The following is a 14832-nucleotide window of genomic DNA, read 5'->3' as shown; positions in this document are numbered from 1 at the left end:
CACTCCCCTGCATCGTGGCACCGTCTGCCCTTGACCACCTGACCGACGCTCATTCAGTTGTGCTCCATTCAACGTCGCCTCCTTCAAAAGTAGAGGTGCTCAGGAACACGGTCCTGTTGGCAGCTGCAACTTCCAACACCAACATCACTAAATCTCCCCTGCTTAAGACCACCTTGCAGCAAGCTCCTTTGCGGAGGCTTTCACCAGACCATCCATGAACTTGAACGTGTTGATGCCCCCTTGCCACTTGTGAGATTTAAGATGACCTTTCCACCGTGCCATGCGGTTATCACAGGGCTGCTTCTTGTTAGCCCAGCTGGCAAACAGGGCTCGGAAGGGATGGCCCAGGCTGTTGGGAGAAAATCCCCAGAAGAGGTTTGTTTGCTGCAGGCTGTTCCTGGCTGCTTTAGGAGATCCAGCCTCAAAAGACACCTTTTTCCTACTTAAGACTTGAACTGGCTATGTTCAAGACTGTGTTTTAAGCTTAGTGTTCGTAGCCTTCTTAGATATCAGCCAAGGCAAGGATCCTCCTTAGCACCAGCAGCTCCTGGAGGCCGAGCAGGAGTCAAGGCCGGGTGTCCCACGCCGACTGTACCAGGAGCAAGTGGGATGAGCAGCTCCTCCCGGAGCCTTTCTGCAGCTCCTGCCAGCTCCACCACGGATACATTTCTGGGAACACAGGAGCTGCCAGACTGCGCTCCCTGTGCCAGATCCCAAACTGTCACACTTGTTTCCAAACAGTTTCACAGAATAATTTAATTTGGAAGGGCTCCCAGCAGGTCATGTGCTCTAACCCCCTGCTCCGGGCCTGGCTACCTTCAAGGTTGGGTTACTCAACTCAACATGGGGGAAGAGTTAAAGGCAAAGGCACCGAGTCTAAAGAAGAAGTCTRACAGGCAAAGATCCTAGTCGGAGAGCAGTGGTCAATATTACAGCTGTCTCCCTTGGATAAAGTGCTTTGGTGTCCTGTCCTCTTCCCCTTTGAGTCCAACACCGTTTCTGTGAGGAGCTGGTTGTGCATCTGCTCCCGCTGTTGTGCAAGCAAAGGGAGAGGCTACGGGCTGCCTTCACTACAGGCCAAGACACAGCCCATGCCATTTTTTGTTAGGAACTTAAGTACTGACAAGCGCTTTGATTAAGCTTTGATTTTATAAGGAAATCCCCGTCGGCACCTTTCATACCATTGTTGTCGCATTACTTTTACTTACTTCTCCCATTTATTCTTCACGCTATATGCTGCCAAATTAAAGCTACTTAAGAGATATCAGTGAAGTAGTTATCTGTACTCTAAACATCGTCTCCAGGGCATATTATCACAAGTACTTGTGCTTTTAAAGTACACAGTCTCCTCTTCCACACCAACAGGTATGAACAAGGCATAGCATTGAGAGAGTAGTTTTGCAGGTAAGAAACGTGGAAATATGGGGGAAAAAATCATAGAAGGAACACTGGAAGGTTGACATTTTAGTGACCTGTCTTTGCGCCTACTTTCCATTTCTAACAGTACATGTAAATATCCCTTTAATCATTCTTAATAGCTTGGAGATTTCAGTGAACTATTAACAAGGAGGTTGTTTTCCTTAACCAATCTTAGGAAAGGGGGGAAAAGCAAGGAGGAGGGTTTCTTCCCGTAGCACCTTCTCCCGTCACTGGCTGTCGCATTCCCTGCGGAAGGGCAGTCCTGCCTGTGGCCGTGCAGGCAGGCACGGCCTCCCCGCCAGCTCACCGCGGCGCCTCCAGACACGATTACGAAGCAGCGTCTGCACGGGTCTGTTCTCGGAGAACGTTCACCTCCAAAAACGCAGAATATTCCTGTTGGGCAACTACGAAGCCCGAACACGCCATCTGTTACCTCCSTCCTGCAAGCCTCGGAGATTCCCAGCTTGTTTCAAGGAGCTGGCATTGCCCTGCGGAGTGGCACGCGCCCCGGGCGGTAGCTACGTCGCTGTCTCTCCAGCRTTATCCTTGGAGCCGACCCAAATCCGGGAAACTGAAGTCACGAGGCCTCGATACTACAGGAGTTTTCCAAGGGAAAAGRCTCTCCAGCCTTGGAGTCCGACCCCATCTCTCCCCATCTAGTCTAACAGACAGGATTTGATGAACTTGATAGAGTTTTTCCTTGAGAAAACAGGGGAATTGGGAAGACCTCGTGGCAGTGGAGAATCTCCCTGTAACTCCGACGTGCTTTGGATTCGTTTTTCCTTTTTGTGATTAACAGACTTTAACACCACTTTGAGTAAAAATAAAATGGTTTTAAACTTGTATCTCTGTTGATACGTTGGCATTTGACCAATGTATCACTTTCCCTGTCAAGTGCTTTACAAATAAACCTTAAAATATCCAGGCGAGGTTGATACAGGGAGAAGTCAAGGCAGCGCCATATGCTGTCACGTCTGAAGCTACAGCAGACACTAGCGTCAGYGTCAGGGATAAAAGCCAGTTATTTTTTTTCCACCTTCCAGTCTAGCWTTAGATCTCTGCTGGAAGCCTACGTGACACACGAAAGGTCAAAATGTGGGGCATGACCAAGACGGGAGGTGCTCGGGCAGATCTGGAGGGTGCCTGAAGTGCCATTCATAGCAAGGATGGGTGGGATCAGATCTCCTCATTAAAAGGGGTACAAAAGCATTACTACTTTTGTAACTAATCCGGTATTAAAAGGATGGGCTTAAAATCCCCAAGTCTGTGCTAGAATTCCAGATCCAACGTAGGAAATGGAAGCAAATGACAACTGACTGACAAGAAAGTAGCATTGTAGTAATGGGAGCATGGATTCCATCATGGGATCACAAAACAYGCTTGCAGTTAAAATAAATAAATAAATCAAAAAGAAAAGTTAATCTGGTAACAACGTCGAAAAGGAGAATAGTGAAGACGAGAAAACCCCAGACCAGCGTGGCCATTTTCCGGCCTGAAAATCAGTATGTGCAACTTAAGCAAGAAGCTGCAAGGCCAAAGYGTGGAGCTGGCAGGGAACCATCAACAGAAGACAACTTCTCAGTTGGCACTGGCCGGGTAACTAAACCCGGCAGGGGCTGATACCGCTGAGATCTGATAACCAGTTTAGCTGCCTGCTCCATCTCTGGTTACCACCGTTGCCTCCGTTACCCTAATACAAGTGCCTTCTGTTTATATGAGCCTTGCTGCTGTTCAGCATGACCTATTCCTCTTCATCTGGGTGGGATGCAGACACCAGCAGTGGGACGTGGCTGATGGGGAGACTTCTGGCCTCCCGACTCCCACGTTGCTACTGGTTTTAAGAAGACTGAGGCCCAAATCAGCCACTGCTCTTGATCTTCTGGCTTCAGAGCTCTTCCCATAGTGAACTTTGGGAACAAGCACTCCTTTAAATAAACAAATGAATCCTGACCTAGTTATTTTACTAATTGCACTGCTTGCAGGCAGCAGCCCTTCACTTTTGRCACCCAGACTCACCCATGACGACGCAGCAAGGCAGATTTAAGCAAGTGACCAAAAATATTTTATGCTGCCAGTCTAATTTAAGACTGCCCTTCACCTGTTTCTCAACCAGCCAAAACCTGGTTCTGTTCCACAAGTTCATGTCATATTATAAATGCTTTCAAACTGCAGCCCTTATCTATGACCACAACCTAAATGATAAACACTGTTTTTCATAGTAATTGCAAAGAACAAAGGACTGGAGATGACACAACCTTCTGAAAGACAAAATAAAAACAATGTATTGCGAGTAGCTTGCAGAGTTTGAACCATACCTACTATTTAATTATCCACAGTAAGAGAAGTAAGAGAATGGAAGCGATTATCCTTATCATAAATATATGCTGGTAATAACAAGCAGAAAAACCTGTATTTAATCCTGCTATTTAGAGTTACCCCTTGGCTCTTACCCAAGYCCATACTGAGCTATCACTAGTGCTGTCAGCCCTGCCCAACAGCTCCTGACGGGCAAACACAACACAAGATGAGCAAGACAGAAAGACAACGAGAGTCCCTGTGCAGATAAGGGACTTGAGCAACTGTTGGATAAAGTATTAGACTGYAATGCCCAACCTCACAAAGGAGGTAAAACGTCAGGCCTTTGCAATGTTAAAAACAACAAAAAATCATTTGGGGTAAGTGCTGTGCCTTGGTGATGTGAACTGAGAGAGCCAGGTAGCTCTGGTAAAGGCGCAAGCAGCTGCAGCTGCTCTGGGAAGTGCAGGTTCCAGCAGCACAGGGACAAATTCCTGCACGGCTCAGCACGGCCAGCTGAGGCCAGCAAAGAGATTAGGCCCGGACAGGGCACACCCTCAACAAAGTTCAGTTTCCTGACTGTGGCAGGGAAACCCGCGTTGAACACAAACACGGAGACATTTCAAGTATAATAAACAGGGCAGGTACTACTCCAAATCGGCCCAGGCACAGCAAAGATCTCCAAACTACGCAGTCTAATCCACGATATTTTTCGCTTTGCTAATGTCAACAGCAGCAGAATCGTATTCAAAACGCCAAGGTTAACTAACCAGAACAAATACATCATCACCCTGAAAAGATGCTGAACCTCCAAGGTTGTATTAACCTTTATGCGAGGAGCAAACGGGTTTAGAGCAGCCATTTACCTTGGAGAAATGCTCACACTTTAAACAGAAATGTTTAAAGGGACGCTGTCCTTTCAGAGATCACGGACACGCTGATACRCTTTAATAGGAGCTGGTTTCATTTTTGTTTCTTGCACGTTTACTCCGGCTCCTGCAGCAGCGAGAGCTTCCAGGAAACCGCAGCCCGGAGCCTGCGCCCTTGGGAGCCAGCAGCCAGAACACAGCACTGGAAACCTCAAGAGCTGAAACCGAAAGCTTAAAAAATAAGATTCAACATGTTAACCTTGTTGTACTGCTGGCTTTTTTTGTGTACGTGCAACAAATTGCATAAGCGTGTCCAAGCTTCCAACTGCAACCGTAAGGGGAACTGCTCACTTCACAGGATCCGCCACTGTCCCGTTTCCTGTGACGGGAGCTTTAAAAACACCCCCACGTCACAGTGACGTCGGGGAGCTGACCTGGCTTTTAGGCATTTAGGCATCAGCCCCTTTGCAACACGTACTTCTGAAAAAAAAATAATAGTAAAGACCTGAAAGATCATTGTTTCTTCCTCCTGAACCACTGAATCAAAGGCTGCTGGCCGTATGCACTGACATGCAATCACAATCTAGCCMCCAACCCAGGCATGTTAAAAGCTGGCTTGGTTTTGACCCGATAAAGGCCACAGCAGTTGGTAGTTCTCAGGTGTTCAACAGCCCTCCTGCCACGCTGCAACACCWCGGCCCGGGTCCCGGGAAGCCTCATCCCAGGGCTACGCTACTGTTCCCTATGGCAGCAGCCAAAACATTACATTAAATAAATCCCTGACACCCCAAAGTTTGCAGTCCAAGGCAAGCACAGATGCACGATGAGATGTTCCCAAGTTCCTCCCTCTATTTTAATTAAGTTGCACTGCTCACTAACAACCCTTCTCCCCTCTGGGCGGTGAGCAAAGTAACTTCTGACTTTATTACAGGACACCATCYTAAATATTTAGGTTTCCTAGGATGAAAAATGATTAAAACCAAAGCTCCAGCACTTCCCCAAGCAGCTCTTTCCCACCGTTAGCCTCATCAGTGGATAAAAACATCCAAAGGCTCAGCTRGTCTTGGGGCAACACCTTTCCCTATTTCCTGTATCTGCCTCTGCGTCTGCGCTAAAAAAGTTGCAAACAGAGGAAAATAAGGAAAAAAGACGACAGAAAAATGAAAACAACCAACCCCGAGACAGAAAAGTGGTCACAGCTGGAGCAAATAAAACTGAAGCACACCTGACTTTCGGTTTTGCACCTTCTGATCCTGAAAGGCTTTCAAAACCCAGAAGGATTCCCCTAAAAAAACACCGCCGTGATACTAGCCCCAATGGGAAGTTTTAAGCTGGCCGAGCCTCCCTGTGGGTGCTCTCGTGCCCAACTTGCCTTCTTGGTTCAGCTCCTGGATCTTTAGGGACAGTCTCTCTGCCCTGCGTGCTCCCAAGGGAGCTGTTATTACAGCTATTGCACCCAGAAGGTCATCGTGCAAGAGGCAGCTCCTTATGTAAAACTGTTGTCAAATCAGCAGAGCGGGAGTGAAGGGGGAAGCTGCATTTCACCAAAAACTGAGCTGATAAGGGAGAAGAGACAGCAGTGTTTACTCAGCAGTGTGTTGCAAGCCCTTCTGCCTTTGTTTCAAAGCCACAGAAAGGAGGTGCTTTAAAACACGCTTCAGATACAGCTTGAAATTTTAATTCAAACAAGAAGCCCTCTGCAGCGCTCTGCTATCACGTAATATCTATTTATTGTGGATTACAGATCCCAGCAGCACTGGGAAGAGCTTACAGCCAGACTCCCCCGCAACATGCCTCCCAGACCAAAAAAAGGGTTTGCTCTCCCCGAAGCCCAAGAACAAATAGTTGGCACCCTCTGGCAGGCARGCAGGCAGCAGCTGGGCACTTGCTACCGTTTCTCATTCCTCTCTATGTTACCGGCTCCTAAATTATCTCAAGTTTGTTTGTTTGTTTGTTTTTCCCAAGCAGAAGCTGTCCAGAACATTCAGTCAGTCCCCAAGCCCGGGCTCACAGCACATTTCTGCTTTCTGTTTGGCGACCTTTGCAAAAGAGCACCTAGAGATATTGCTACGAATACATTAAAAACATACAGAAGCATTCACAATATGGCCCACACGAGAAAACTGTTCCGAAGTTTGGCATGACTTTCCAGCAATGTAAACACGTCCCTGCATTAAGTGCTGTGGAAAACACCCTTAAAAACCAACCAAGCAGAAACTCTCCGGGAGAACTAGTGAAGAAGGAGCCGCCCCGCTGCTAGTCCTACGGCAGGAGCGAAACCAGAGCGGTGCAGCTCCCCATGAGCTGTTTTGCTCCCTTTTGCAAGCAAGGGAGCAGCTCTCGAGTCGCCGAAGGACTGTGCTCTTCTGTGAGAGCCAGAGTMATTTCCTTATTTAAAAAAAAAGAAAAAACAAAAGGAAATAAGTTGCATCCTGCAGCTGAAGGAGCGGAGGCGGCCGCGCCGAAGCCGGTTACCTGTCTGAGACCCAACAGGAAAGGCATGCTGCAGGCTCATCRTCCACGCCAGCGCCCGGGAACAGCGGCATTTAAAGCCCCACGGGAACCATTTCCTCGGCGGCTGCGGGCGGCGCGCGCCCGCGATCCTATTTAACCCAGGGCTTCCTCGGCTGGGAATGCAAAGTAAACAGGGGCCGGGGCCGCGCGCTGGCTCCCCCTCCTCCTCCTCCTCCTCCCACCGCCCCCCCGTGACATATCTCCGACGCAGACGAGCTGGGCTGTTTGCAAGAGGGAAATGACATCAGGTTGGGCAGCTCTGAAAAAAAACAGGGGGGAAAAAAAGCAGCAAAATAAACACAAAAAAAGCAAACGCGCAAGCCGGGACCTTAAGGCGGCCGCTGCTTTGGTGTGAGGGGAGGAGGTGCGCTGAGCAGCGCCGCTGCCCGGGACCCGCGATGGGGAGCGGGCCGGGCTGGTGCTGCCTCCGAAACGCACGCCCGAGCCGCAGCCGGGTTGAGGTGTTGCTGAAGACGGCAGCTTTTGCCTCAGGAACGGGCTTAACGCCTCYGCGCAGCTCGCAGGAGCCCCAGGGAAGCAGGGCTTCCAGAGAGGCCTTTCCCGCCTCGGGGGGTGCAATAAAACTCTCACGGACTCCAACCCCTCTGCTACCACCACCTCCACTCCACACCGTCGGTCATTCCCCCCATTTTGACAGTGCCGGGGTGTTTCGCCCCGTCTCCCTGTGGACTGCTTCCCGCCGCGCGCCGCCGAGCCCCACAAACACATTTATCATGTGGGAACAGGCCCGCYGGCATTTGGTGTCTGTCCTCCCCCTGAGCAAGGAGGACAGCAAGTCCCACGGCGGCACAGGAGATGACACTGCAGAAGGGCCTCTAAATTTAGCTCCCTTTTATACCTCTATTTTGGAAGTTCAGCAACCTCTTTTTTTCTTTTTCGGGGGGTGCTTCTGGGTGCTGGGCAGCTGYTCTCATCCATCTCATCCATCCCGGCTGCGTCCCACGCGCGCCGGCCTTTAACACAAACGCACACCGCCRGCGGGCCGCGAGGCTCGCAAGCTTCTTTTCCACTGCTTGAAATGACATGTTTATATGGTGGCTTCAAAGTAAGCACRGCCGTGTTTTTCCCCCAAGAAAATAGGCGCTAAGTAATTTCCTGAAGGATGCAAARTGTCAGCGTTAAGGAGCATGGACAAGGGAATGGGATTTTCCAGCTTTTGGGCGAAACAAGCTCGTACCCTTTGCTTTTCCAACTACATAGATAAACAGTAATGATATAAAAGGGCAACTCTGTTTTAGTAACCTCTTCCACGGCTTCACGCTGCCCTTTGACGCAGCCTATTTTGGTGGCCGTGAGCACAGTTCTGGCTCCTGGGGCTCCCTGTGCCCCAGATCCCGCCTGCCCGAGGGCCCAAACTGCTCCACTTGGAGATAAAGCTTCACTCCACATCTAATTGACACRCAAAGGTATCAAACCCTCAGGAAAGCCAAGGCATCCCAGCTTAGGTGCCAGTTTATCGATCCTGAAAAGCCTGGCAGGAGGATGGCTGGCAAGGGGTTGCTACCAGACCCAAGGGGAACAGCAGCCTCCCTTCTCTGTCRCCAGTGGCACAAGGGGAACACGCTGCAAACTTGTCTATGGAAAAACCTCTGCAGAGGTAGAAAATTATCCTCCGTAGCCCCAGCAGTTGGAGCAGTTAGCTCATACCTTATAAATCAACATACTTCCAGTCTTTTCAAAACATTTCAGTTCTCCCAATCTTTGCAGCTGCCTGGATATTCTGATTTATACCATTCCCTCCCTCCCTCCTCTTTTTTAATTCAGAAGTCATCAGTGATTTATCCTGTGGCAACGAGTCGCATAACACAGTGGCTGTGAACAAAAAAGTCCTTTCACGGGTAGTGAATTCACCACCTCCTAATCTGGCTTCATATTATTAACAAGTGGCAACAGAAGTCCCCATCTATCTCCTCACCCATTCATTACCCTGTACCTGTTTCATATCTTTTACAAGAAGATAGTTATCTTCACGATCCTCTCAATATARGATCTTTCCCAAAGCCTCCAATTGTCTGACGCCCTTTTCTGAAACCCTTCTGATGTTCTATTGCCCTCTGCTAGGAAGCACCCAGACCTGAAAGAGTAATTATTTTAAGGGAAGGAACAGCAGCATTAAGGCAGATTTCCCTTCCTTTATGCAAACCTGGAGCTTGGCACCTGTAAAAGCCACTTATTTCTCTAGGACTCATTGTGCCTTTCTATCCAAAATATAATGAATAGAGCAAACAAGTTTTTGCCATTTCCCTTCTCTCTCAGTTATTAACGCATAAGGAGGTGGAGAAAGCTGTTTGGAACAGTGAAGATGGAGAACTTCACTGTTTGGTGGGAGATGCTCGTGAGCTGGTTCAGTAGCATGCAAGACATGCTCTCCATTGATAAGCCATGAAGAGATAGCTTGACATTTCGAAGATCCAATCATGACAATACAATTGAAATAAAAAGTGAAGTTGTGCAGTCTTTATCTGCCAGGCTTGGAGCACATGGGTCATCTCAGTAGCACCATATTAGAGCACTAGGCAGAAGCAGGTTTKCAGGAGATGTGCTGGTGTGCAATATCCATCCCCTCAATTAAATGCCAATACGCTTCTGAAAAGACAACACTGCAACTACACATACTGACCTTAAAGCTGGAGCAACTGCACCTAAAGCTCTTCCATTTACCCCCGTTCAGCCTCTGCTACTTYCATGTTGGTCATAGGAGTATCAGTGACCTACCATTATGTGTCAGTCTTTGGTGCAGAAACTGTGATAACACCGACCTGACASAAGTTAAAACTACACTAAGTCACTAAGGTGACTATCTTCCCAATCCTGGATATGATTCTGGGAATTAAGYGAAAAGGGAAAGACAAGCCTATAGAAAGGCATATTAAAAGCAGACCTCTGTTCCCCTGAAATAAGCCAACATGGCCAATAACAACCAAGCTCCACCTGCCTGGAAAGCAAGAGTTGCAGAGGGGCCCGTCTGCCTGTGGAAACGGCACGAGGTGCCCGGAGATGCCCGATGCAACACGAGGTCTGCCTGGAGGGCACTGCTGGCCAGGTACCCATCAGCTGCCCGTGAAGGCTGCCCACTTGTTGCTGGCTCCGGGGAAGAGAAGGGCTGCTCGCCTGCTCTAAGGCACCAGTCTTAGGGGAGGACAACATCCCCAAACAAGAAGCAGGTGCCCCYGGCTCATGTAATGTACAGCTTTGGCAATGTCCACAGAGAACATCATTAATGAACTGCAGGGGACAAACAGGAACATATGACAGGCAAAGCTTTATTATTTATAATGTCCCAGTAGTTACACTCACCTAGTGCTTACAGGCTACGTGGTACAGACAAACCTTGCAGGCAGTCCCCTTCACATCGCTGCACTCTTCAGGAGTGGGGTAAAAAGGTCTCCTATTTGTGTGCAGTTCAACTACGAAGCAAGCAACAACACGGGAGTCGCTTGTATTTAAGGCTTGTCAGGCTAAAGGGACTTCGCTGTAGGRGAGAAGGAAGAATAATTCAAGCAAAAGCCACTGCTCATGCTGGAACGGACACGGGAGCCAGCACTGCACCCTGTCTGTCGGAGCAGTCAGTTTTCACATGCAGTGAAGCACAAGGGCTTGCAAAGGTTAGAGTCTATTCTTGGGCAGCTACCTATTACTGCTTCTGTCAGCTCGGTGCTTTAGAWCTGCAAGACGCTTTTGTAGTTTACTGAAAAGCTGATAGGATGGTGCATTTCAAGCTCATTGCTGTCACCTGTGCGTTGTCTCTGAGGTGACACACGGAGAAGCAGACAGTGCACCTCCAAACAAGTTCAAAATGGGGTTGCAGGGAACCCCAATGGCAACACTTGATGCTCAATTATTCTTATCTAACCTTGAACAGCAACTGTAGGTCAAGAGGACAAGTGCAAGGATGCAGCACACGCTGCATCTGTAAGACACAAATGATCCAGGAACTGAAGGAAAGGGCACTGCAGAGGAAAGCGCTGCCTTCTCCATCACCCAGTACTCCATGTGGACATTCACATTCRTATTTGGGTGAAGAAATACCAATAGTCAAGCACTGCACACCTTATTAAAGCAGGCAATTCCCCCTCTGAAGGGGTGTCCTGTATTGAGCTCTTGTAAGCAGGGTGCCCGAGAAAGGACGCAGAGCCACCTCTGACATTTAATTGATGGGAACGTCAGCAATGCAAAATCCAGAYGACTCCAAGATCCCCAAATAGTTTTTGCCAAGGGTAGCTTGAAGTTTTGAGCCCYCAGTGACCTCATTTCTTGCTGCTTTTCTCTAAAGAGAGGAACAAATGACAACGACAGGTCCAGCACGCTTTCCTTCACAGCAACAGTTAAGGCCAAGCCAATGTAGTTGCACTGGGAGGCCTTGCAAGATTATTTGCAAGATTTATTTTACGAGACCACTGTTTCAATATCTGGACCAGCTTGGCAAGCCCAGAGGTCCTAAAAAGCTTTGAAGTCTTCAGTCCTCTGCTTCCTCTGTGACTGAAAAGGGGAAGTTCTCCTATTCAGAGACGATATGAACTGTTTTGGTGGGGACAGAGCCAGCTCTGTCCCAGTAGCGTCCCCAGGTTTGCGGCACTGGCATCAGCTTTAGGCTGATGCGGATAACTAAGTCACTGGGAAGCCTCCTGTCTGTCTCTGAGCTTGCTAGGAGATGGGAAAGGAGGACGGAGGGGACATCAGCTGCTCAGCATTTGAAGGGACCGTCTCCAGGAAGGCTGGCACGTCCAGGATGGTATGGGAATACCAAGACAGCTCCTTGCTTTTCGGCACTACATTTTTCCCTATGCCCGCGTGTGCAAACAAGACCTTTGGTAAAGGCTCAGGAAGAGACAATCTGCTCCAGACAGCGAGGAAGGCAGCGCCTGTAAACAGTAACAAGATCCCCTAAACGTGGGATCAAGAYGGCGAGCGTCTGCTCTCGTTTTAGAGTCCTGCACCATGCGGGTACCAAAAATACAGCCTGTGCATGTCCCTCGGTCACATCATCACAGTAGACAGTCTTGCCCCCAAGCTGCCAGTGCTCGTTTGCTTACCAGCACAACCTTGATGGCGATCTTAGATGCCCTGCTCTTACAAGTGCCATTTGTTTCCTCTGCAAATGACAGCAAGGCGCTATTTTTAGTGCTCATCTCATGTCTCCTCGGCATTTYCCTTGGGCCTTACCCGTGTTTCACAGCGTTGGTGCCAGCTCCTACGAAGCAGTTTAGTGCCAGAGGGGTTTATGCCAAGTCTGCCTGTCTTGCAGCCAAAATGGCAGCTGGCTTTATTGTGGGGATAGGAGTTGCCAAAGCTAACGGCACAACTACCGCGGTGACTAGCACTGATTTCAAGGCTMTTTTCTTCTTCGCTCCTCTATTGCTTCTAGGCTTCCGAGGGCAATATTGCACCAAATGACCCTCTGAGATCCTAGGAAGGAGATTTTTCATTTAAGGCAACAGGYAATTATGCCAGCAGACGTCGCTTTAACTTGCAAGTCCTCAAAGAGGAGGACTGGCACTTGGAGCGACCGTGTGGGACGCAGCCCTGCCGCTGCTGTACCCAACTACGACAAAAACAAATCCACAGCAGACACAGCAGGGCTTGGGCTCTTTCTAACCCGCAAAYGCATGCAAAAAGAACCTACCCCAAAAGCGGAGAACTGACTAGAGATAAGGAGGGTCACGTGGCATTTCATCACCAGGATGTGCTTGGAGACAGAAGTCCGAAGAGAGGAAAGTCAGGGATCAGCTGAATTCCATCGCTTCGAGCGAGACGACAAAGCCCTGGCAGGTCAGAGCCTTCTGCTCCCCTTGTGCTCTCAGAAGTGACATATGCCATCCTGCAAAAGACTGTTCTTCTGATAAAATTGGACATCACTGCAGGAGGCAGAGATATTGCTGGTGGGATACACTCACAGAGACGTAAACAGAGAAGAGCGAGTGATCTGAACCGATGGCAACCCTACAACTTTGAAATTATTTTCTGTATTATTCTCTATTACTTATGAAGAAAAAAAACCAAACTTGCCCTCGTGAGAGGGACAGAAACAGCAGTCCAGGCATTCCTTCAGCACTGATGTAGTTAATTAACCTAATGAGATACACAGTTAAAAAGGCTGCCCGATCATGTACGATTTTGCTGGGATGTTACACAGTCTGGTCAGATTTTCCTCGAGTTCCTTGGTCTTTTGGGAACTTAAGTTTACATCTCAAATTTAGAGAAGCCCCAATAAACCCAGAAGTCTCGTTTTCTTCAGCTGCTTTTACAAGAAAGAGGTTCCTGTACCAAGCTCTGAGAAGTAAGTTTCTGTTTCCAGCAGAGCACCAGCTCTATAAAGTCTGTACTGTTCTGTGAAGGGATCAGATTTTCTGGGAAATAACTCGGGAAAAAAAGACATCAGCAGCTATTATCAAGCCATGATACCCATCAGGGTGCTGGGAAAGATAAGGTTGCACCTCAAAGGAATATCCCAGAGCTTTTCCTGGGGCAAACAGAGCGCTCCTCTAGCTGCCCGGTGCACGCACAGCTCGGAGCTCCTTGCTCCTCCTGCCCCTGGACTTYGCACTCCAGGCTGTGCCGGCACCATCCCCAGCAATGCTCCGTTTCTGTGCTGCAAAGACGAGTGGCTTTGTGACACACGAACCACAAACGGCTTGGTGGCTTTTTCCTCCCAGAAAATCTGCATGCATTGGAATATAGTCTTCCAGAAGCTAACAGCTGTCAATCTGATGGGCTGGGCAGTTTCTAGGGTTTTACAGGATTTCTAGCAGAAATTTAAACCCCTAAAGGAAGGTGGAGGCTCAGAGTTGTGGTTAAGCCCTGGCACAACTAGTAAGGAAAGTCTTTCCGCTCAGCACAAGCACGGAAAAGATGGATCTCCTTTCCCAAAATGAACAGTGTGAAGGTATCTATGCTTACATCTGCAAAGAACCAGAGCGAAGAACAAAAGGAAACCACAAGTTTAACTATTAAGAAAGTTCAATACCACAAGCATTTAAAAGATCACAGCACAACAGTATTAAAGACCTCACTTTTAAATCTCTAGACAAAACACTAAGTCAGAGGGTGATCAGATATCTTAACTTCTACTTTTASAAACTTTTTAAAGCCTGTGTCTTCAGGGAAAAGCCACTTCAGAAAGCCTCCTCGCAACGCAACTCTCCTGTTTTCAAATTTGAGAGTGATATTCAGAAGCAATCTGAATACTTGGAAGAGAGAAATAGGAACTCATCCCTTTTTGAAACAGTAAACTGTCAGCTAAAAACGAAGAAGACTGACACAATATATTTAAGTGTAGATCCAAGCTGGAATTTACTCATGTCTTAGAAAGAAATATCAAGATGTTCAAGCCTCATCTCGGCTCTGTTGCAGCGCTGGCTCTGCTTTGGCTCCCACGTTACAGAGAGGACAGGACGAGCTCTAAAGCGCAGGCTCCGAGCTGCTCCGCTGACCATCACAAAGGGCTTTTGGCCTCAAGCAAGAAAATCCTCAGAAAACATGAGCTGCCAAAAGCCGAGTGTTCCCAGGTCTAGTTTTCCAGGTACAAACGAAGCCAATTCAATCCAGGCACACCAGGCAGCGATTCAGCACCTCCAACTACCCGCTCCTGCACTCACCATCTGCAGATGCCCTTTGTGCAGCGCTCCTCCAAGTGTGCMACAGAGAGACCACAGCAGCAGGATCCTAATTCTCCGTGTGCCTAATGGTACYGACCCCGGTCACCAAACCTTTGCTG

At 48.6% G+C, this 14832-nt stretch overlaps 1 protein-coding gene across 2 annotated transcripts in view; it reads right to left on the bottom strand.

Moving 5' to 3' along the window:
* WBP1L (WW domain binding protein 1 like) overlaps positions 1-14832 on the bottom strand; it is a 55695-nt gene that overhangs the window by 15601 nt on the left and 25262 nt on the right. Inside the window, exon 1 of one of the 2 annotated variants that reach the window (XM_026050714.1) lies at positions 7059-7186. The exons of the other annotated variant lie outside the window; for it this stretch is intronic. Coding sequence (XP_025906499.1) covers positions 7059-7085 — 27 coding nt within the window. The 5' untranslated portion in view covers positions 7086-7186. Of the gene's footprint in view, positions 1-7058; positions 7187-14832 lie in introns of those variants that run through there. 2 annotated transcript variants of the gene reach the window in all.

The sequence above is a fragment of the Nothoprocta perdicaria genome, unplaced genomic scaffold (genome assembly GCF_003342845.1).
Source record: "Nothoprocta perdicaria isolate Ctin4 unplaced genomic scaffold, notPer1 scaffold_7, whole genome shotgun sequence".
Classification (NCBI taxonomy): domain Eukaryota; kingdom Metazoa; phylum Chordata; class Aves; order Tinamiformes; family Tinamidae; genus Nothoprocta; species Nothoprocta perdicaria.
Note: the sequence above shows the minus strand (reverse complement) of the source record. Positions and strands in the feature narration are given on the sequence as shown.